At 46.4% G+C, this 21,843-nt stretch overlaps 1 protein-coding gene across 1 annotated transcript; it reads left to right on the forward strand.

Annotated features, from left to right (window-relative positions):
* Positions 1-2,036: 2,036 nt before the first annotated feature.
* CLDN11 (claudin 11) lies at positions 2,037-18,498 on the forward strand. Its single transcript, XM_021669514.2, has 3 exons — positions 2,037-2,324; positions 6,025-6,189; positions 16,943-18,498. Exons 1-3 carry the CDS (start codon positions 2,099-2,101, stop codon positions 17,173-17,175), a joined length of 624 nt encoding a protein of 207 aa, XP_021525189.1. The 5' UTR covers positions 2,037-2,098; the 3' UTR covers positions 17,176-18,498.
* The last annotated feature ends 3,345 nt before the right edge of the window (positions 18,499-21,843 follow it).

Consider the following 21,843-nt stretch of genomic DNA (forward strand, 5'->3'; position numbering starts at 1 on the left):
CTTGAGAGACTGACTCTTACAACTAAAGGGTACCCGAGACTGTGGCAGACCCAGAATATCAGTTTAGTAAGCTGTGCTGCATGGGAAGTCAGGTCTTAATCACAAAGAGGGTTTGGGAAGAGAGCCATAGCCAAGCAATGTGCTGATTTTTTTGTTTCTTTGTTTTTGAAATGGAGTTTCTCTCTTGTTGCCCAGGCTGGAGTGCAATGGTGCAATCTTGGCTCACTGCAACCTCCGCTCCCAAGTTCAAGCAATTTGCCTGCCTCAGTCTCCCAAGTAGCTGGGATTACAGGCATGTGCCACCACACCTGGCTAATTTTGTATTTTTAGTAGAGACGGATTTCTCCATGTTGGTCAGGCTGGTCTCGAACTCCCGACCTCAGGTGATCCACCTGCCTCGGCCTCCCAAAGTGCTGGGATTACAGGCGTGAGGCATTGTGCCTGGCCTGACAACTTCCATTTTCAATTGATCTATGCTGCCTACAAATCATTCTAACAGTGGCTAACGTTAATGAGTGTCCAGCAGTGCTGGGCACGATGCTGAGTACTTTGTATTAATGATCTCACTTAATCCTCACCATGCCCTAAGGAGGCATTTACTATCTCACTTTGTACATGAAGAACCTGAGGGTCATGTAGGTGAAGGGCCAGCTCAAGTGGTGAAGACAGAACGTGAACCTAGGAGGTCCCAGTCCAAGACCGCAATCTTAACGACTTGGCAACTTTTTTTTTTTTTTTTTTTAACCATTTAGTGCCTGAGTTCTAAAATCTGGCTTTATACTCTGTGTGTGTGACCTGTGGATGATCTGGGCATAATTGAATTCTGATTGGTTGAAGTTTCATGGTTAGAATGTCAAATTCTAATGGAGGCATAAGAGTGAAGATTTCATGATTGCTTTTGCAATAAGTTGATGTTGTTTGAGTTTTATGTTTTATGTTGTACTCAGCACAAAAGCCATTTTACTTATTTGTTTCTTTATTATTATTATTATTATTATTATTATTATTTTTTTGAGACGGAGTTTCGCTCTTGTTACCCAGGCTGGAGTGCAATGGCGCGATCTCGGCTCACCGCAACCTCCGCCTCCTGGGTTCAGGCAATTCTCCTGCCTCAGCCTCCTGAGTAGCTGGGATTAAAGGCACGCGCCACCATGCCCAGCTAAGTTTTTGTATTAGTAGAGACGGGGTTTCACCATGTTGACCAGGATGGTCTCGATCTCTTGACCTCGTGATCCACCCGCCTCGGCCTCCCAAAGTGCTGGGATTACAGGCGTGAGCCACCACGCCCGGCCATAAAAGCCATTTTAAAAAAGTGTCCTAGGGAAATATCTGAAAACATTCAGTTAATAGACCCTGGTGGTAAACCATCCCCCAAACACAATGGCTCACTCAAAAAAGGAACATACTCCTATGAAATAGTTTCCAGAAATCGACCTTCTATGAATATAGGGAGGATACATAAGAATGCAAAATCAGGCCAAGTGTGACGACTCATGCCTATAATCCCAGCACTTCGGAAGTCGAGGCTGGTGGAATTCTTGAGCCCAGGAGTTCAAGACCAGCCTGGGCAACGTAGCATCGTTCTCTTTCCTCCGGTGACTGTGTACTGAACGCCTCTCTTCAGGCGGCCACAGTCCTGGGTCGTCGGGGACTGGACCCCGCCCTTGTGCTCGCAGCAGGGAGGGAGGAGTCGAGGGACGGAGCGGCGGGAGGACCCGGAGCCGGGGGCGAGGGAGGGGCCACGAGAAGGGAAAGAACTCGCGCCAAGCGCGCGCCCGCCTCGCGCTCGCCGTCTCTTCGGACCTGCGTGGAATCGTTTTACTTTCCGTCCGGGGACCGGCTCGGGGCGGGGCGGGGCGTGGCGGCCCCCGGGTCACTCCGCTCCTCTCCCGGCCGCGCCCCGCGATTGGCCGGCCCGCCCCGGGACCGCCGCCGATTGGCGCGCTCAGGCCGGGCCGCGGGGCTAAAAGAGGGGGCGGGGGCGCCGCGCAGCAGCTCAGCCGTCCCGCCGCGCGCCCTTCGCCGCCGCCTCCAGCGTCCCGCCCGGGCCCAGGCACAGCCGTGAGCGGCGAGGCGCGGCGACACCCTGGCGCGAACCATGGTGGCCACGTGCCTGCAGGTGGTGGGCTTCGTCACGAGCTTCGTGGGCTGGATCGGCATCATCGTGACCACGTCCACCAACGACTGGGTGGTGACCTGCGGCTACACCATCCCCACGTGCCGCAAGCTGGACGAGCTGGGCTCCAAGGGGCTGTGGGCCGACTGCGTCATGGCCACCGGGCTGTACCACTGCAAGCCCCTGGTGGACATCCTCATCCTGCCGGGTAAGGACCCGACCTGGGCGGCCCCGGACCTTACGCCCTGGGCGGAGAGCGGGGTGTTAGACGGCGGCCACGCGGCGTCCGGGCGCCCTTGACAGCCCTCGTCCCGGCTTGTCGTGGAAGAATTCGGCGGCCGCGAACTGAGCTTCTTATCTGCGGTTTGGGATAATAGCGGCGGTGTGGCCGGTGGTAACGCTGGCCCTGCCCCCTTGGGAGTTAACAAACCGGGACGCGGGACAGAACTGAGTCCGGGCTGAGTCTGACCGCGGCCGCCGCCCGCATCCCTCCGCCGCCCTCTTCCCGGAGGGGGCTCCCCGTTCCCGCCCGGCCTCCCCGGGGTCGGATCCCGCCCGCAGGGCTGGGAAGGCGCGTGTAACGCAAGCGGACGGGAGAATCCAGTCTCAGGCCGTTTCCCGGTCCTCGCGGGATGCGCGCGGCGCCCCGGCCGGGTGGGGGCCCTCCTGGCGCTGTCGGCCCGGCGCTGAGCGACGCACGTCCGGGGAGGTCTCCGGGCCGCCTGGTTTGGCAAATGCCAGGTTGGCTCCCGCACGTGCCCGGGGCCATCGCCGCCGCCCCGTAACTCCCGCCCCTGCCTTGGGCGCGTCCGATCGCGGGCTGCGGTGACCCGGCTCCCGCTCCGCGCGGCTCGGGCTGGGTAGGGGCGACCGCGCGCTCCTCGGAGGGCGGACCCTGCGGAGACGGGCGCGCGCCGCCGCCCCTCCAGCTGTGTCTCGGGGTGGGAAGGAGGTAAAACTTGACAGCCCGGCCGGGCCGGGGGCCCCGTCTTCACATGCGTCCTCTGGAAACGCGCTGGACCACAGTCTCACTTTACATTTAAACTACGAGCCATTGGGGCGGGAGTGAGGTCGCCGGCACCGCCTTGGCTTTCTGCCGGAATCTCTGCCCGGCCCCGAAGGCGTGTCCTTGCCCGGCCCCTGCAAGGTGGTCCTCTGGCCCCAGCCTCCGTGGGTTGAGCTCTCTTAAGGGATTTTCCCGGTTCCCTTAAGACGCAGAGAAGCCTGTTCCTGAAGCCGCCATTCAATGACTCTGCCGGCCCCTTCAGCCTCCCCCAAGCACCCCGTTTCCAGCCTTCGCAGTTGGAGTCGGAATCCTTCCTCCTTGCTGCCGACTGCTGGGCTCGTATCCCCACAAAGGCACATTTTATCTTGTTTTTTGTTGATCGTTCGTGAGCGAAGTTCTCCCACTACGTTTTAAATTCCTTGAAGATAGAGACGGCGTCCTGTTATTCCCTTTACTTCCTCTTCTGGACCTGGCATGACCTCTGGCACACGGCAGCTGCGGGCAGTGCTTGCCTGGCTTGCCTTACGCCATCCTTTCCTTCATTTTGAACTTTCACAAGGCCAGAGGTCAGCGAGCCCAGATCTGGACTCAGCTGTGGCTAATGCTGGTGGTGTCAGACCTGGCCAGACTCCGGGTTCCAGGACTCACAATGTGGGTGACCCGGGACAAATTGCGAGCCGTAGTGAACCTCGGTTGTCTTCTTTGAAAAGCTAAAGTCAGATCAACCACCCATCTTTCACGATTATTTGAGGGTTGAATGAAATAAGAAATGTAATCTCCTTTGAGATAGCAGATGCTTCATGAATGGTAGTTATGCTATTTTATTAAAAGCTGGGCATGGTATTTCTAGGGATCTTTGAAGCATACAATTACCTTTGCTTCCTTCTTCTGAAATTAACTTTACTGAGCATTCAGTGCCAAGTGGTTCGTTTTCAGAGAACAAAGGCCGTCCTCCAGAGGGGAGGGCGTATCGGTGGGGGGTTGTCCTTCCTGCTGTTCCCCTCCCTCACACTTTGGGTGGAGGCAGAACAGTCCTCAGGCGCCATCTTTTGGTGTCCAGACATGGCCTTGGCACTGTAGCATGTGGACAGCTAGTTCCATGAATTTCAGAACCCGTGTTGCCAGTTGACTGCCTCCTTCGTGTGGGTGCTGGCTTTCTACAAACCCGGGGGCGTAGTGCTGGGTCAGGGAATGGGCCTCGGACTTCTGGAGCTGCTTTCTGGAGATCTTCAAGGCAGTAGATACTTGACTGATTATCTTTAATTCTGAAGGAGCTGAGATGGGCAGTGCTAGAAGAGCGCCCTTAAGACGTCTGAATTCTGGCAAAACGTACCTTGCTGAGAGACAGCGTTGAAGTTAGGCCTTTGTGTACATGAGGTCCTGGTGGGTGAGGCAGAAGTCGGGCTAGTTTCTGGGTGAGGCTATAAACTCTGTCTCACCCAGGCCGCTAGTTCTAATTCCTTCTAAAAAGGGAGAGTAATAAATGCACCCCCACCCCCCTCTTTTTTTTTTAAGAGGAGGGAGAGTGTTTTAATGAGAAATATTACATTTAAAAGGGAAACAAATTTGTCTGTGAAATTCTCCCAGTATCATGTCAGATTTATTCTAAATAAATGTGACACGTATTGTAATCTGTGTCTTCATAAAGTTCTTACTTGGCATTTTACTCGACAGGATGAAGTTCATGTAGTTTTGCTCTACTCTTCTATTTTTCAGTTCTCTTATTCCTTGACTCGCAATTGTTTCCATGATCTGTTGTGGGCACTGTGTTAACTCCATGAATGCCAAGGCAGGTGTCTGCCCTCCAGGAACCCTGAGGGCTGGAGAGATGCCTTTTGAGCAATTATGGACAGTTGAGGAAGATGCCCAGGACACTGGGTGAGGCAGGAGATGGAGGACAGCAGCCTCTGGGGAGATAGCGAAGAGAGGAAGCCTGAGTCTCAGTTTAGTCTGGGTTCGGGCCACGGCCAATGTGAATGAAAGCACATGGTTAGGAGAAGATCACCTAGGGAGGCTGGAGACTAAAGCACCGCACTGAGACAGACAAACATCAATAATAACAAGTAACCTTTTCTGAGGACTTGGTGTAGGCGCTGATTTTAGCACTGCCAACCTAATCCTCAGTAGAATTCTATTAGAGAGATGTAGGTACTATACTTTATTATTGATTGGTTGATTGATTGATTTTGAGAAAGAGTCTCACTCTGTCACCCAGGCTGGAGTATAGTGGCTCAATCTCGGCTCACTGCAACCTCTGCCTCCCGAGTTCAAGCGATTCTCCTGCCTCAGCCTTCCCAAGTGGCTGGTACTGCAGGCGCACACCACCATGCCAGGCTAATTTTTGTATTTTTAGTAGAGATGGGGTTTCACCAAGTTGGTCAGGCTGGTCTTGAACTCCTGACCTCAGATGATCTGCCCGCCTCAGCCTCCCAAAGTACTGGGATTACAAGTGTGAGCCACTGTGCCTGGCCTATTGTTACTTTATAGATGCAGAAAGTAGGACTTCATGGTTGGGTGACTTGCCCACGGTCACACAGGTAGAGCCGTCAGTAGCAGACTGGAACCAACAGAGGCCCTCACAGAATGATTCCTGGGAGATCTGAGTTTTCATCTGAACTTTCACAGGGTGGTGTGAAATGGACTGTTGGCCCCTCCATCCTGGAAGCTTGGCCAAGTGGCCTAGACGAGGGGTCCCCATTTCGTCTCTCCAGCCCCCTTTTTCTTGCTGAGTTGTTTTAAAAGCTGAAAAGTGCTTAGTGACCTTGGACAACATTGAACACCTTCTAACTCCTGGAATGGGCCGAGAGGGAGGAAGGGAGATGGCGCTGAATTCCCGTAAGGCAGGGCTCAGGAAGCAGGAGAACCGTGGTCTAACCCCTCTTGTCTGCTCTCTCGTTCCCAGGCTATGTGCAGGCCTGCCGCGCTCTGATGATTGCTGCCTCGGTCCTGGGTCTGCCAGCCATTTTGCTGCTGCTGACTGTTCTTCCCTGTATCCGGATGGGCCGTGAGCCTGGCGTGGCCAAGTACAGGCGGGCCCAGCTGGCTGGCGTCTTGCTCATTCTGCTGGGTAAGACGGCTTTCTCAGCGGTTCCCCACCTGTGAGGGAGACTGAGCAGGGTCAGAACTTGTGGTTGCTGCCTTCTCGAGTTCAAGGGAACTGTGAAAGGAAGCCAGTCGGGGATGGAGCCTCACAGTCTGTATCTCTTTGTATTTTATGGGCAGTTTAAACAGAGGGCTAAGTAGCGTCTCTGGGAGCCACTGAACATGAAGATAAATTTAAAAAGAGAAAGAGGGTTTTGAAGGTACGAAATAGCTAAGGGAAAGACCTGAAAGATGGAAGCCTTCTCATTCTTCACAGTGGAATCCCTTTTAGAATGCCTCTGCCAGGCCCCACAGCAGATCAGTTGAATCAGAATTTTCTGGGGGTCAGCTCAGGCAAAGATACTTTTTGAAAGCTTCTCAGGTGATGCTTATATGCAGGCAAGACTGATAACCTAGTTAATAGATAAAGAAGGAGGCCGAGGTGGGTGGATCACTTGAGGTTGGGAGTTTGAGACCAGCCTGGCCAACACGGTGAAACTCCATCTCTACTAAAGATAGAAAAATTAGCCAGGTATGGTGGTGCATGCCTGTAATCCCAGCTACTCGGGGGGCGGGCCGCTGAGGCAGGAGAATCGTTTCAACCTGGGAGGCGGAGGCCGTGGTGAGTTTTGATGGCACCACTGCACTTCAGCCTGGTCGACAGAGCAAAACTCCATCTTGGAAAAAAAAATAAAGAAAGAATAGTGAAGAGGATGGCAAGAAAAAAGTCAGGGGTTGGGGGTGGTCAGACCGCAAGGTGATGGCTCCATCCTTTACTCAGTAAGCCTTCCTGAGCCTGTGGGCCAGGCGCCATGATAGGTGCTGGGGACGCTGGGGAAAATAGGCCGTCTTTGCTTCGAGTGTACTTGGACGCCTCAATAGAGTGGTATGTGCTCGTGTAGGATAGGCTGTGATACACATGGGAAGGCACCTAACCCGGACTGGATGAGTTTCCAGAGCAGAAGGACTCAGCAGTAAGCCCTAGGACTTGAAGAGGAGGTGGAGGTCATGGACTGAGGGGAGGGACAGTCCAGGTACAGGGAATGGCATGTGCTCGTTTGGTTTTGCTGATTACACCTGCACACAGAGCGCTTCATTTAACAACGACGGAGGGTCCTTCTAGCTCTATTCTCTTCAGCGATTTCATTTCTCTCCATTTTTTCTCAGATGCTAGTTTCATTAGCACATTCTAAATCCTAATAGACAATATGAATTTTAAGAATAACAACTCTTGTTGCAAAGTGTACATATCAGTGAGGAGAAATTAGTCTGGATATGGATTAGACGTAAAATCACATTCTTCTGAAGCAAGGACTTCATGCCCCCAGATTGGCATATCAGATCATGTATTTGAGGGGTAAGGGTAAGGGGTCGGGGGTCTGTGTGGGTTGATGCCACTTAGTGATGGGTACCTCCCACCTGGAGGTTTCACAGTCACAGTGACACCAGGAAACTGAGGGGACATGAGAGGTGGGGCACCATTTTCCAGGATTGCAAAGGGATAGAGGTTTGCAGGGGCTTGTGAAGCTACAAGTGTGTGTGTGTGTGTGTGTGTGTGTGTGTGTATGTATGTGTGTTTACAGGAGTGAAAAGACCACTGTAATTTCCAGAGAAAAATCTAGATATGGAAATTTTGGTTCCAGTCGCAAAGAATTTGTGTGCCAGTGCCGCACGGAACACATCATCAGCATCCGCTGGTTTGTCTAACTCTCAGGGCCCCTCTTGTAGTGCTTCATGGAGGTCAGATCTATGTGTCCGACTCCCTTTCCAACAGGAAAGCCAAAGCTCCCCGAGTAAGCTGGGTTTGCGGAATGCAGGGGAAACCCTTCTTCTAGACACATGTTTGTTACTTTGCTCACTTTCTCACGGAAGCCCCAGAAGGCTCTCTTGGGCTCTGAGGATGGCAGAGCCAAAAGGTGGGTCTGTTGTGTGGGGTGCTCATCTTTAGATATTCTGGCCTTCCATATCAGTGTCACAGGTATCCACAAATAAGAGAACACATGAAAACAAACTCTGCGTAATAGAGAGATAAAAGCAAAGTATACATAGTTAAAAAAACACCCTAAAAACAACAGAATTGTTCAGTTGAATGATCAGAGATGTTAAAGGAAAAAGCAACCGGTGGTTTGAAACTTCCTAGCTAAATTTGTTTTTCTTTATCTTCTGAAAGTGAGTTGACGTCGATAGGCAGAATCACAGAGGAACAAAGTGAGGTGGGGCTGGGGAGTGGGTGGGTCCCTCAGTCCCTGTTTGCCTGTCTGGAGTGAAGCTGGACATTGGGTGATCTGACCCTACCCAGGGAGGCTGCCCGTTGCTGGACACTCACCATTTGGATGGGACCAGGAGCCCCCTCCTTGCCGTGTTATGGCCTTGCATTTCCGGTATAGTCTGCCTGCTTTGCTCCCGCTGGGATGCGTTTCTCAGTGTCCGTCACTGCCTTTGGGGTGGATGTTGTTTTCACTGGAAGGAGCTAGCTCTGGAAATGTAAAGCTCGTTGTCTCAAGTGTGGCACCTGCTGATCTCCTCCAAGTCTTCTCACCACGGAGCCCAGGTGCCTTGTTTGCCCTGTCGGCAATGCTGGGAGGAGCACGGGAGAGTGAAGGCTCCCTTTGTGTTACTCTGGATTGCTTTCTGTCACTCCCCCAAAGAAGCCAGCGCTAGGCCGGTGCAGGAGCCTCAGGGTCACTGAATGGGGCTGAGCAAACACACCTCATTTGGCCAGAGAAGATGAGGCACCCCTGGGGTTCGGAGGCCTGGGAACTGGACACAGTGTCCCAGCTAGTTCTGGTACGGGAACTGTGAACACTGCTAATTAAAATCAGTTTTTCCTGACCCTGAAAATCTGTAATTGTTTTTGTGAAAGCTTAAAAAAATTATGTCGTTCTATAACTTTATCTTCTCAGCAGTTACATTTAGTGGTGTGAGGATTTGGTTCCTGCGTAGCACAGGAGCAGCAGGCTCTCAGATCTGTGGTGGGTTTGAGGCTAATCTGTCTGTGGCTTTTCAAGAGTCCCTGCCAAGGCGGGAGGTGCCTATGCCCTGAATTCTTTGATCTTATCAGTTGGAGTCGGATCCAGCTGTGCCGAATCTGGAGTCTCCTACTTTCTAGCTGTGTGAATTAGGGCAGCTCCTTAATGTCTCTGGTCCCATCCATAAAATGGGAATAATAACACCTACTTCTCAGGCTGGTAAGAACAGGGAAATTATGTATGAAAATTATTTTAGTATCTGGCACATAGTAAGTGCTCACTAAATGGTTGCTATTATTATTGTTATTGTTTGTTAGCAGAAATAGGACACTAAGCCAGAGAGCAGCTGAGTATTCTTCCAATCATGTCAATTTCCTAATTGGCTGCTGCTGCTTCTTTTTATTTTATTTTATTTTTTTGAGACGGAGCTTCACTCTGTTGCCCAGGCTGGAGTGCGGTCGTGCAGTCTTGGCTCACTGCAACTTCTGCCACCCAGGTTCAAGCGATTCTCCTGCCTCAGCCTCCCAACTAGCTGGGATTACAGGCATGTGCCACCACACCTGGCTAATTTTTGTATTTTTTATAGAGATGGGGTTTCCGCATGTTGACCAGGCTGGTCTCGAACTCCTGACCTCAGGTGATCTGCCTGCCTCAGCCTCCCAAAGTGCTGGGATTACAGGTGTGAGCCACCATGTCTGGCTGGAGAATGTCTGCTTTCTGCAGGGTCACCTTCACACATTAACTGGTGAGGAAAGACAAAAACCTTTTTCCGGAAATACCACCTCGTATCCTGACCTAATGGACATTTTTTTTTTTTGTTTACTTTGTAGAAACCAGTGTGTAGGAATCAAAGTTTTTTTGCTTATTCCACTGTCAAAAGCCGCATTATGCTACCCTACTGAAAACCTCAAATCTTAGTTCTGAGTTAGTCTAATTCTTACCTTGATATACATTAAGAAGTACCGTATTTGAGTGTTTTTGTTCAGAGGATGAAGTAGGGAATGAAAGGAAAGGAAGTGTATTTCCTAAGTGGAAACTTTATGTCTTCTCTTCTTCCTTTTTAAAAACCTGGCCCCAGGAACCATATTTATAGGGGAAAAAGTCACTAAGTCTTAAGCTTTCAGGTTAATAGTGAAATTGCAGTAAAACAAAGCGTGGGGGCAAATGTGGGACCCATTCATCTTGTTACGTACATGGAACCAGATGTCCTGCAGGGAAAAGGAGTCCTTGGGCATATGAAATAAAAAGTGATGCCCTCAATCTCAGAACTTTAATAGAACATTTAGAGAAATCTTCCTCCAAACTTATTAGCTTTATATAAACAAGTCCCGAATCTACATAAATCTTCACGTGGAGCGATGTGGCATTTTAGTGTGATTGTGGCTTCGAATGACCTCATCAGCAAAATCGGAGGCGCTAACTGCTTTACGAGTTCTCTTGTTTTTGCATTCTATGATTTTTAAAAACTGATGAACAAATACGCATAAAAGCTGGCTTTAAAAAGGGTTTAGGGGGCCGGGCGCGGTGGCTCAAGCCTGTAATCCCAGCACTTTGGGAGGCCGAGGCAGGTGGATCATGAGGTCAAGAGATCGAGACCATCCTGGTCAACATGGTGAAACCCCGTCTGTACTAAAAATACAAAAAATTAGCTGGGCATGGTGGTGCGTGCCTGTAATCCCAGCTACTCGGGAGGCTGAGGCAGGAGAATTGCCTGAACCCAGGAGGCGGAGGTTGCGGTGAGCCGAGATCGCGCCATTGCACTCCAGCCTGGGTAACGAGAGCGAAACTTCGTCTCAAAAAAAAAAAAAAGAAAAAAAAGTGTTTAGGGAAAAAAAAGATAATGCAGGATGGGACAGAAGTAAACAGAAAACGTTGAAATCAGGCCAGGAAAATACCATACTGAAATATTCCATTGATTTGACGGTTGTAGCTATGTTTTTTAAGTCAACATTTTAGAGAATGACAACTAAGAAAAAGAAAAACTTAAAATTGTCTAAGTTCCAAATGTTAAAAAAACCAACAAATGAATATAATTCCAACCAAGAGCTCCTTAGAAATCTCATTGCTTGTCGTCCTAACTGGCTCATTTGTGAAAGCTGAAGTTAATTGCTACTTAGGTCACATGTTATAACGGTATTGATTGTAGAAGATAGTGTTCAGTGCATTATGAAATGTTAAACGAAGCGGATCGTTAAGAATATTTTTATTGTGGAAAGTTTCAAACCTGTGTAAAAGAAGAGGAGCAGTAGAGCAGAATCCTGTGAACCCAGCCTCCTCAGCAGTGATCAGCTCATGACTGTAATATATGCTTCATCTTTCCACTTCTCCATTTCCTCCAGTCTTCAGATTTTTTAAAGGAAATCTTAGATAATATATCAAGGAAGATTTTTTTTCACTAATTAGTAAGTCAGAATAAATTAAATGATTTTAATGAAAATTTTGCTTTGTGCTAGAAATGATGCTTTTAAAAGTTCTTCCAGGCCTGGGCACAGTGGCTCATGCCTGTAATCCCAGCACTTTGGGAGGCTAAGGCAGGCGGTTCACTTGAGGCCAGGAGTTCAAGACCAGCCTGGCTAACATGATAAACCCTCCATGTCTACCAAAAATATAAAAATTAGCTAGGCATGGCAGGCTCCTGTAATCCCAGCTGTTTGGGAGGCTGAGGCACGAGAATTACTTGAACCCACGTGGGAGTTTGCAGTGAGCTGACATCGTGCCACTACACTCCAGCCTGGGTGACAGAGTGACACTGTCTCAAAAAAAAAAAAAAAGTCCTTTCAGTGGAAAGTGACAAAGCTTGAAAAAGGAGGTTCATTGGGGCCAGGCACCGTGGCTCACGCCTGTAATCCCAGCACTGTGGAAGGCTGACTCAGGCAGATTGCTTGAGCCCAGGAGCTCGAGACCAGCCTGGCCAACATGGCAAAACCCCATCTCTACTAAAAATGCAAAAGTTAGGTCAGCCTGGTGGTGCGTACCTGTGATTCCAGCTACTTGGGAGGCTGAGGATCGATGCCCAAGAAAAGGAGACTGCAGTGAGTCGAGATCGCACCACTGCTCTCCAGCCTGGGTGACAGAGACCATATCTAAAAAAAAGAAAAGGGGAGGTTTATTGGAAAAAGAAAGAAATGTCAGTGTCTACTGATGTCTTTCTCTGCCTCTTTATGTGTCTCTCTTTCTCTCAGTTGTTACTTCCAAAGTCAAACACACCTGTATCGATTTTATTTAACTTCCTGTTTATTTAACTCCGTGGATTACCATGTGTCATCTCATCTCTAAAGAGATTAAAAGCCACACTTAACAGTTCATTGCTTTAAAATGGACTTCCCAAATATTTTCTGTTTGGTGATGTCACGAGCATTGTTAGTTTTTAGCAAGGCATATCTTATCAATTAAAAAATGTATTGTATTGCATTATTTGAAACTTGTTCTGAAAAGAGGCAAACAATTTTATTCTTTGAAGAGCAAGGAATTCTACTTCTGAGAAGCCAGGTTTAGATAGATCTGTCTTTATATGGTGAAGCTTTCTTCTCCCTTCCCTTTCTCTTTCCTTCTCTTCCCCCTTCTCCTCCTTCTCATTTTTGGCTAAGAATATGTCTCATTTTACTTTCTGTTCTCCAACAACAAATGGCACCCACTCCACCTCGTAGTTAACCATTGCATCTTCTGAAGGCAAAAGAGGAGAAAGTCTGCAAAGTCTGAGTGCTAAAATTGCCCTGTCTTGTTTTTGGATACTTAATTTAAAAATAAATTCTGATGTTGTAAAAAGAAAAACGACAAAAATTCTCTTTGTATTTCTTCAATTTTCTTGACCTTATAAGTAACTGACTTTTTAGAAAAACATTCTCTTTACTTTTCCCAAATAACAGAGAGAACCATTTCAACTCATCTTTTTGGGTTAGCAAATAAATAGAAAACTATCAGGCCTTTTATGTCTTTCAGAAAGACAATATTTTTTTTGGCCAGTTCTATTACTATTTCACTTTTTTTTTAGTTCAGTAATGGTTTGACTTGCATTTTTAACTGTACTGGTCAACACGTATCCCTTTCGCCCTTGAAACCATTGCTGACATAGAGCAAATTCTCCTTTTTTAGTTTTAAACAATTTCCATTTTGAGTTCAGTTGAAGGTCACTGCAGTGAGCCTCTCATTTCCTTTCCTGTTGTGTGGTAGTCTGTCATTTTTTAGTGGTTTTGATGTGGTTCATCTTTGAAAGCCACAGGAATTCCACCCAGGGTTCATTTGTCTCCTAGGAAGTAAAGAGCCTGCTGGCACTCATTTGCCTTGTTTTGTATGAATTAGAAAAGAAGGAAATCTTTAATAAGGTCAATGATGAGCTTGCGACTTTAAGTGTGTTAAAGACACAATAAGGTTTTATGACTTTGGATGTCATATTGGTGTGTATGAAGCAAAAGATATAATTGAAATGAGACTACTTCCCATCCATCCATCCATCCATCCATCCATTCCCCTGATCACTCATCCATCCCTATGGAGGTTTATTGGATGACATGTTTAGATCTTTTTCTGATGTTTCCCTTTTCTTTCTTTCTTTTTCTCTTTTTCTCTCTTTCTCTCTCTCTCTTTCTCGCTTTTCTTTCTTTCTTTCTTTTTTTTTTTTAAAGATGGAGTCTCGCTCTGTTGTCCAGGCTGGAGTGCAATGGTGCAGTCTTGGCTCACTGCAACCTCTGCCTGCTAGGTTCAAGCAATTCTCCAGCCTCAGCCTCCTGTGTAGCTGGGACTACAGGATTGCACCACCATGCCCAGCTAATTTTTTGTACTTTTAGTAGAGACAGGGTTTCACCATGTTAGCCAGGCTGGTCTCGAATTCCTGACCTTGTGATCCACCTGCATTGGCCTCCCAAAGTTCTGAGATTATAGGCGTGAGCCACCATGCCCGGCTTGATTTTTCCCTTTTTCTAATAAATTATATTGGAATAAAATCTAGCAAAATCCCTAAAATACTCAAAAGCGAGACTGATTGTTACTTTTGGGATATTGAGCCTGATTATTTCCCTGTGTGAAGATACTCTTGTTTTATTATTTGCTTAAGGGAACAATCAAATGAATTTAGAGGCAGTTTCTTGTCTTATTCTATAAAATCTGAACTAAATCTGAAAGTTAGGTTTCCACTGGATGTGGGGGATGCTTTCCTGCATGTGTGTGCACATGTGCTGTGTGCGTAAATACAAAGTATAGTTGGAAAATATAAATCTTGATTTGAACACTGAGTTGTTTTGAAAGCAGTTAATTGTTTGTAGGAAAGGTCGGTTAGATTGAACCATGTCAGTTGTTTTGGAGTTAAATATTTTTCCCTGCAGAATCCAGCTTTTCACTCCCTTCTTTTTCCTCTAAACAAGCCTGGGTGTTGGGAAACCCTTGCTGGCTTGCTGTTTTTGCCCGCAGCAGAACGAATGCCTACTTCTGAGGTTGAGAGCTGTGCAAGTAGATTGTATGGAAGTAGATTGTATGGAAAATACAAGTAGATCTATGGAAAATCTTCACAGCTCTCTCCGGCTGAATACTCTAGAAGAGGATTTCAGTCCCCTGTCCTGACAGAGCAAAAGGTTTTTCTCGATGTCTTGCTGAAAGTAGAGACTCTGATAATAGCTAAGCAATTCTCCAAAAGTGCCTGTTTTGGAATCTGTGCCAGAAGACGAGAAAGAAAAAGACTTTCCCCTGTATCCGAGGTTTTCAAAGTCCTGGGCTAGAAAGGGAGGTTTCAGGTACACAGTGCTTTTCTTGAACATTCTAGTGACAGAAGGAAAATACATCTTCTCCCGATATCTCTTATGAAAATATTATAGAAGCTGTAATGACTGTGCTTTCCTTTTAAGAAAAAGGAAGTATTCGCATATGGATAGATTTTAGGTTTTTTTTTTTTTTGAGACAGAGTCTTGCTCTGTCACCCAGGCTGGAGTGCAGTGGCACGATCTTGGCTCACTGAAGCCTCTGCCTTCTGGGTTTAAGGAGTTCTCCCTGCCTCAACTTCCTGAGTAGCTGGGATTACAGTTGCCCACCGTCCATGCCTGGCTAATTTTTGTAATTTTTAGTAGAGACCGGGTTTTGCCGTGTTGGCCAGGCTGGTCTTGAACTCCTGACCTAAGGTGATCCGCCCACCTTGGCCTCCCAAACTGCTGGGATTACAGGTGTGGCCCACCGTGTGTGGCCAATTTTAGCTTCTTAGATAATGTATGTATAATCCATGGAGTGAATTTGGGCTGTTAGAAAAGCCAATCTGGGCAATTCATAGCTTTTCAAATTAACTCTCTTCCTTCTCATTTCCTCTTGAGATCTATTCTTTTTAAGGATAGAAATAATGTCTTTTTATGTATATCTATACCCAGCTTGTGGGGGTGGGCTTAACCTATTGTCAGTAAAAATCTATGTTAGAAGCAACACAAATGCAATGAGATTGTTTAAAAGGTCTTTCAAAGTGGGTAAGACCAATGTTTTTTTCCCATTTAGAACTAATATACAAGGCTGTTAGACTTGATTGCTTACGTTAAATTATATTTCTTCTCTGTGGGCATGGAGAGTAAGTTAGAAAATCACTCACCATGAGTAGAAATCAGAAAAAAGCTTGCTGAGTTGAGAGTGGTGATAAAGAGTACCCGGGGTGGCAAGCATCAGACTGGCAGTGCAGTGTTCTGTCTTGAATTTGTTGATGGCTTTTATGGTTAATAATTGGAAACCTAATTGTTGTTATTATTATTTTGATGTCTGCCATCTCAGCTTAAAGAGGTTTGGAGTTACTTTGTCTAAAGCTGTTCAGTACAGTAGCCACTAGCTACGTGTGGCCATTAAAATTAAAATTAAGGAAAATTCAAAACTCAGTCCTTCATCTCACTAGCTCTTGACAAATGGTCAGTGGCCTCACATAACTTGTGGCTACTTTGACAGTGGTGGTCTAGAGGTTTGAAAAAATGTTGCCTGCCCATGTTTTGTTACTTTGCTTATAAAGAGGTGAAAAACTAAATGATATATAAGCTATTTGCTCCATAATATCAAAACTAAAATGAAGATTAGATTAATTGGTGCAAAACCATAAGTAAAGTTCTACCATTTTGAGCCTCAAATGGACGAGTTCTTTTACTCCAAGGACGGTTCATTTGCGTGTTGGGATTTTGTTTTTGTGAACAGCATAATACAAACTTGAAGCCTTATCTGGTACTCCTTCTAGCAACATTCCCCACACCAAGAGAAATTTCTTACTTCCCCCAGATCTTTGTAATGTGAATTGACCAAACAGAAAATAGAGTGGAAAGTTGAGGTGGCTGCCATCTTGTTTCTCATTTTTGAATAGCTCAGATCATTCAGTCATTCAGCTGGTCTACATTGAACACACACTATTTGCCTGGTACCAAGGTAGGCATAAATAAGGCATGGCCCTACCTTCACGGAACTGAGAGCTTAGAATAATTATAATGCAATTAGGTAAGTATATTAATAGAATTATAACTATGGATATAAAGTATTGAATACAGGTAAATACAGATAAACTTTTTTGGACTTAAATGGTTTATTTCTAGTTTTTTACATTGGAATTATTTTGTTTCTTCCACTTGCTGAAAAAAATAAGAACTCAGCAGTCAGGTTCTTCTACAGAACCTGCTGTACTTTGGTTCAGTGTTGAGGGAGCAAAGCCGTGCGTATGGAGCTTTCTGGAGCTGGTTGGAAGCCACAGGTGTGTGTATGTGGAGTGAGTGGGCCTGCCCACGTGCTTGGTATGTGACGAGTGTCCCCAGTCACGGCCTCTCCATGTCTCTCCAGCTCTCTGCGCCATCGTTGCCACCATCTGGTTCCCTGTGTGTGCCCACCGTGAGACCACCATCGTGAGCTTTGGCTACTCCCTGTATGCAGGCTGGATCGGTGCTGTGCTGTGCCTCGTGGGCGGCTGTGTCATTCTCTGCTGCGCTGGAGATGCCCAGTCCTTTGGTGAAAACCCTTTCTACTACTCTTCGGGCTCCAGCTCCCCGACTCATGCCAAGAGTGCCCACGTATAAGAGGGCTGCTCGGCTGCCCACAGAGGTGCTGTGATGCTGGGCTCAGGGCCCTGGGTTTGCTTGTCGCAGTCGGGGGAAGCCCACTCCTCTGCCAGGCTCTAAAGCCAAAGGTCTAGAAAAGCATTCTGTCTGGCATTTGTAGTCTTAACTTCTCCCCCTTTCCCCCATCTTTTGGTTGCCTTAGGAGAAATCTCTAGCTCAGATAATGCCCATACATTTTTCTCATGGCGTTGCCCACTGTTAGCTCTTTTCTTGGCCATTCATTTGCTGTTTATGAAAACATATATTATATATATTGTGTTTCTTTAAATTTCAAATGTCTTGCAAACATCACTGAGTTAGGTGGGGGTGGGGAAGAGAAATACAGGACCCTTTTTTTTTTTAAACAGGGTCTCACTCTGTTGCTTAGGCTGGAGTGCAGTGGTGTGATCTTGGCTCACTGTAGCCTCAACCTCCTGGGCTCAAGTGATCCTCGTGCCTCAGCCTCCTAAGTAGCTGGGACTGCAGGCATCCACCACTACATTCAGCTAATTTTTAAGTGTTTTTGTAGAGAGGAGGGCTTCCTGTGTTGCCCAGGTTGATCTTGAACTCCTGGATTCAAGGTGTCCTCCGCCTCGGCCTCCCAAAGTGTTGGGATTGTAGAAGTGAGCCACCGCACCCGGCCAAGACACTTTGCAAACTGATACAGATGACAATGGGAGCCTCATAAAGATGCCTTTTGTTTTCTCCCTACCCTCCCGTTCTAAGGTCATTTACTTGTAAGAGACAGAAAAAGATGGCACTGGGGACATGGGATGGGGGAGGGAAGGGAATAGTGTAACTTCTTTCCACAGGAAACTTTCCCTTTTGTGAGTCGAGGGCCAGGGATAGGGATATTTTTTAGTTTGTGATTTTACATTTATCTGTACATACTTTTTCAAGATCGATCATTTTTATAACCATGGTTTTCCTGAAATCCTCAATTCATCAACATGAAGGAAATGAACCACGTAGACTTTATGCAATAAATAACAGTACAAGTGAGTCTAACTGTAACTGATGTTCCACACCACATTTTTGATTTCAGGTTTGTGTGATGCAGTTTTTAATCATACGTCTTCACATGCTTCAAACTAACACATTTTTAAAGCTTTCTCCCACTTTTCTCTCTATTTGCATTGTTAGCCATGTTGTGTAACATAAATTGTACTGTTGAATTTGGCTTTACGGGTGTAAACACTGATGGTATATCAGTATCTGAGACCCCAAACTCTCCAAATACTGATGGTGCATTTTATTCTCTAAGTGAAATCTGTGCAATAAAATAACAGACTGTCTGCAAAACCGGCCTTCAATCTTCTGTTGTATCCAGAGGTATCATTATTGATTTTAAAAAATCTCATTAATCTCTACTGGTAATTTATAGGGAACTTGATCAGTGATCCAAGAACAAGTGATTCTGCATGGCCTTGGATAATTAAAAAGTTAGATTGTGTTCACTGTATCGTGGTGGTAGTTTGTGGTCATGAGAACATAAGCCTGATGCTCCCCAGGTTTGTTAAGTGGGATGACTTTGTGGCATCTTTAATTCAGCGATCAAAGGGCAGCAATCAGAAACAAAGTTCTCAGTGTTATGTAGTTCATGTCCTTCATCTACTCTGCACACTTAGTAAAGGAATTGATTGGCTAGGTATAAAAGGAGAATTAAAGAAACCTATTTTATTGGATCTTTAAGTAACAATACCTAAATACATTTCATTCAAACATGTAGATGTTTGGACATTTTGGACAAAGACACATTGAGTTGACTTTTATTTGTTTTCTTTTCCAGAAACTCTGTTAAGTTATGGGCCGGTCTAAGAAAACATGTGACAAGCTATTTTGTCAGACTTCTTCCAAATAAAATTCTAATTGTATTAGCTGATACTGTAATAATTGGCAAACATTTCCTCTTTGGAAATACCAATTTGGGCTAGTCATTTCACAGAAATTTGTGTAGTTTTCATTATAACCTGGTGGAAACTATTTCTAAATTACTTATAAAAGACAATTTGTTTTTTGTTTTTTTTTTTGAGATGGAGTCTTGCTCTGTCATCTAGGCTGGAGAGCAGTGGTGCGATCTTGGCTCACTGCAACCTCTACCCCTTGGGTTCAAGCAATTCTTGTGCCTCAGCCTCCCAAGTAGCTGGGACTACAGGTGCATGCCACCAGACCTGGCTGATTTTTGTATTTTTAGTAGAGACAGGGTTTTGCCATGTTGGTGTTGGCTGGGCTGGTGTGGAACTCCTGGCCTTAGTGATCCTCCTGCATCAGCTTCCCAAAGTGCTGGGATTACAGGCGTGAGCCACAGCGCCAGACCATGGAAGACAATTTTTATGTTAACTAAAATATTTGCTTAGCTATAACATAGTTTTTGTAAGGATAGAAGTCATGTGACTACATTGGAGGACCCTCCCTGGCTCATAAAAGCTTGTCAGGGAACTCCGGCAGCACATCTCAATTTCTACCAGCCACGTTTCAAGTGTACAGTAGCCGCACGTGGCTGGAGGCCTTTGGATTGGAACAACAGGCTCTGTTTCAGTAACCCGCAGGAGGAATTCAGTCTTGATGATCTTATCTGCTCTCGTTAGAGTCCCCTGAGAACTTGGTAATCATAATTTATAGAAGAATTCTAATAAATCTTCACCTAGGTGAGGACGGTGACCCCCAATCCCATGTCAAATGGCAGGCTTAAAGTACTCTGCCTAAGTAACAGGGCAAAGGGAACTCATGCTATTGAGACCTGTTTGTGTTAGGAACTTCATACATTTAACCCTCCCCACGATCCCCATTTTATAGATGAGAAAGACAGTGTGTGGAGAGTTTAGGTTGTCAGATCATATAGCCACTATATAAATGGAAAGGGGTTTAAGTCTGTGTAAACCTAAAACCTGAATTCTCCAATTTAAGAATCACAGCCAGGGCCAACCAAGCACAGTGGCTCACATCTGTAATCCTAGCACTTTGGGAGGCTGAAGTGGGCGGATTGCCTGAGCTCAGGAGTTTGAGACCAACCTGGGCAAGAAACCCCATCTCTACTAAAATACAAAAGAAATTAACCAGGGGTGGTGGCGTGTGCCTGTAATCCCAGCTACTCGGGAGGCTGAGGCAGGAGAATTGCTTGAACCCGGGAGGCAGAGATTGCAATGAGTCGAGATTGCGCCACTGCACTCCAGCCTGGGCAACAGAGTGAGACTTCATCTCTACAGGAAAAAAAAAGAAAAAAAAATCACAGCTAGGTAATCAAGTGAACCGGAGCTCCACTCCCTTCATTAGGGTGAGGAGCCACGAATCTGCGTGGTCGTTGTGAACCCTCAGAGATTCTTATCAGGTGCTCCCCACACAACATTGTGAGAAACAGCAACAAAGGAACTTCTTTCTCATGCCTTTCTGTAAATGCAGCTTGTGTCCTCCCTGGCCTCCTCTCTGATGGTCATTGGAGGTGAGATGATTTCGAGAACCACACCATGCCTCACCCTCTCTCTTTATCCTGTTCTGAAGAGACCGCATGCAGGAAATTTTTGGTTTGAAAATGAACCAGTCCGGTTCATGCTTTCCAAGAATTTGATAGAAACCAAATTAGAGAGAAAAGAATGTTTCAAGGGTACCTCTGAATCCAGGGATGTTAGTTACAATGACAGTAATAAAAAAGAGAAGATTGTGCGCTTAAAGAATACAAGATACATATTTGTGCTGAATTGGTGGTTTGGGGTAACAATAGAACAAGGTTTGGTTGTATCTTGCCCTGTTTTTTTTTTTTTTAATTAAAAAGAAATCTGCGTGTCAGTGTTTCTCTATACAATGTGCACAATGTGAACTGCAGCGTCTTAAATGTTTGGCAGGACATCCATGCTCATGACATCACATGCTGAGAGGACAGGGAGGCCACTGTGGGGCTGGCCTCGAAGAGAGGCAGCATCAGTGCTACCATTGAGATGTCCCCACAAAAGAGGGTGTGACAGCCAGATGTGCGTCTTAATGGAGACTGCACCAGGATTGTGGGTAGAACATTGGCACATGCTGCTTATGGCTTGAATAGCAGCTCTTGAGGAATCTATATTTCTCTACCTCATGCAGAATCTTAGCGATCTGGCTTTGTGGCCCCATGGCTGGGGGAGGGAGTGGAGATGGAGGGACTTGTCACTGCTCCATGCCCCATTGTTGAAATGGAAAATGTGGAAATGTGAAGCCATTTCTGGAGGATTGTGGAAGGTATGAATTGCTTCCAAATACCAAAATACAAATAGAAATGATCACCTTCCAAATACAAACGATCACCTGATTGTCACAGTGAGGGGCTTTCTTGAATTAAAATGGTTGTATCTCTCTCTCTCTCATGTTGACTTCTGTAGCTATGCTTTTCAGACTGCAGTGTTGTACAGATCACTTGGGGATCTTGTTAAATGCGCATTCTGATTCAGCAAGTGTGTGATAGGGCCTTGGCGTTTCTGACCGGCTGTCAAGGGATGCTGATGCTGACGGTCCCAGACTCACACCCTGGGTAAACAGACTCTGGAATCTACCTCCTGCTGAAGCGCAGGCCGGCTTTGTGCCTGGACATCGTGAGTGGTGCCTCTTTTTGTGGAAGACACGGGGGCTGGTTCTTCACCCTTCAAAATAATTCTGGAGCCTCACTGGTCAATAATTCTG

This window comes from Aotus nancymaae, unplaced genomic scaffold (assembly GCF_030222135.1).
Source record: "Aotus nancymaae isolate 86718 unplaced genomic scaffold, 86718_ANA_hifiasm-v0.15.2.pri h1tg000019l, whole genome shotgun sequence".
NCBI classification, from domain to species: domain Eukaryota; kingdom Metazoa; phylum Chordata; class Mammalia; order Primates; family Aotidae; genus Aotus; species Aotus nancymaae.

Bases quoted from the DNA above. Each gene is read 5' to 3' on its own strand.
- CLDN11 (XM_021669514.2), top strand. From the start codon at position 2,099: ATGGTGGCCACGTGCCTGCAGGTGGTGGGCTTCGTCACGAGCTTCGTG. The intron at 2,325-6,024 runs GTAAGGACCCGA...TCTCGTTCCCAG, and splicing joins GGACATCCTCATCCTGCCGG to GCTATGTGCAGGCCTGCCGC. The intron at 6,190-16,942 runs GTAAGACGGCTT...ATGTCTCTCCAG, and splicing joins CGTCTTGCTCATTCTGCTGG to CTCTCTGCGCCATCGTTGCC.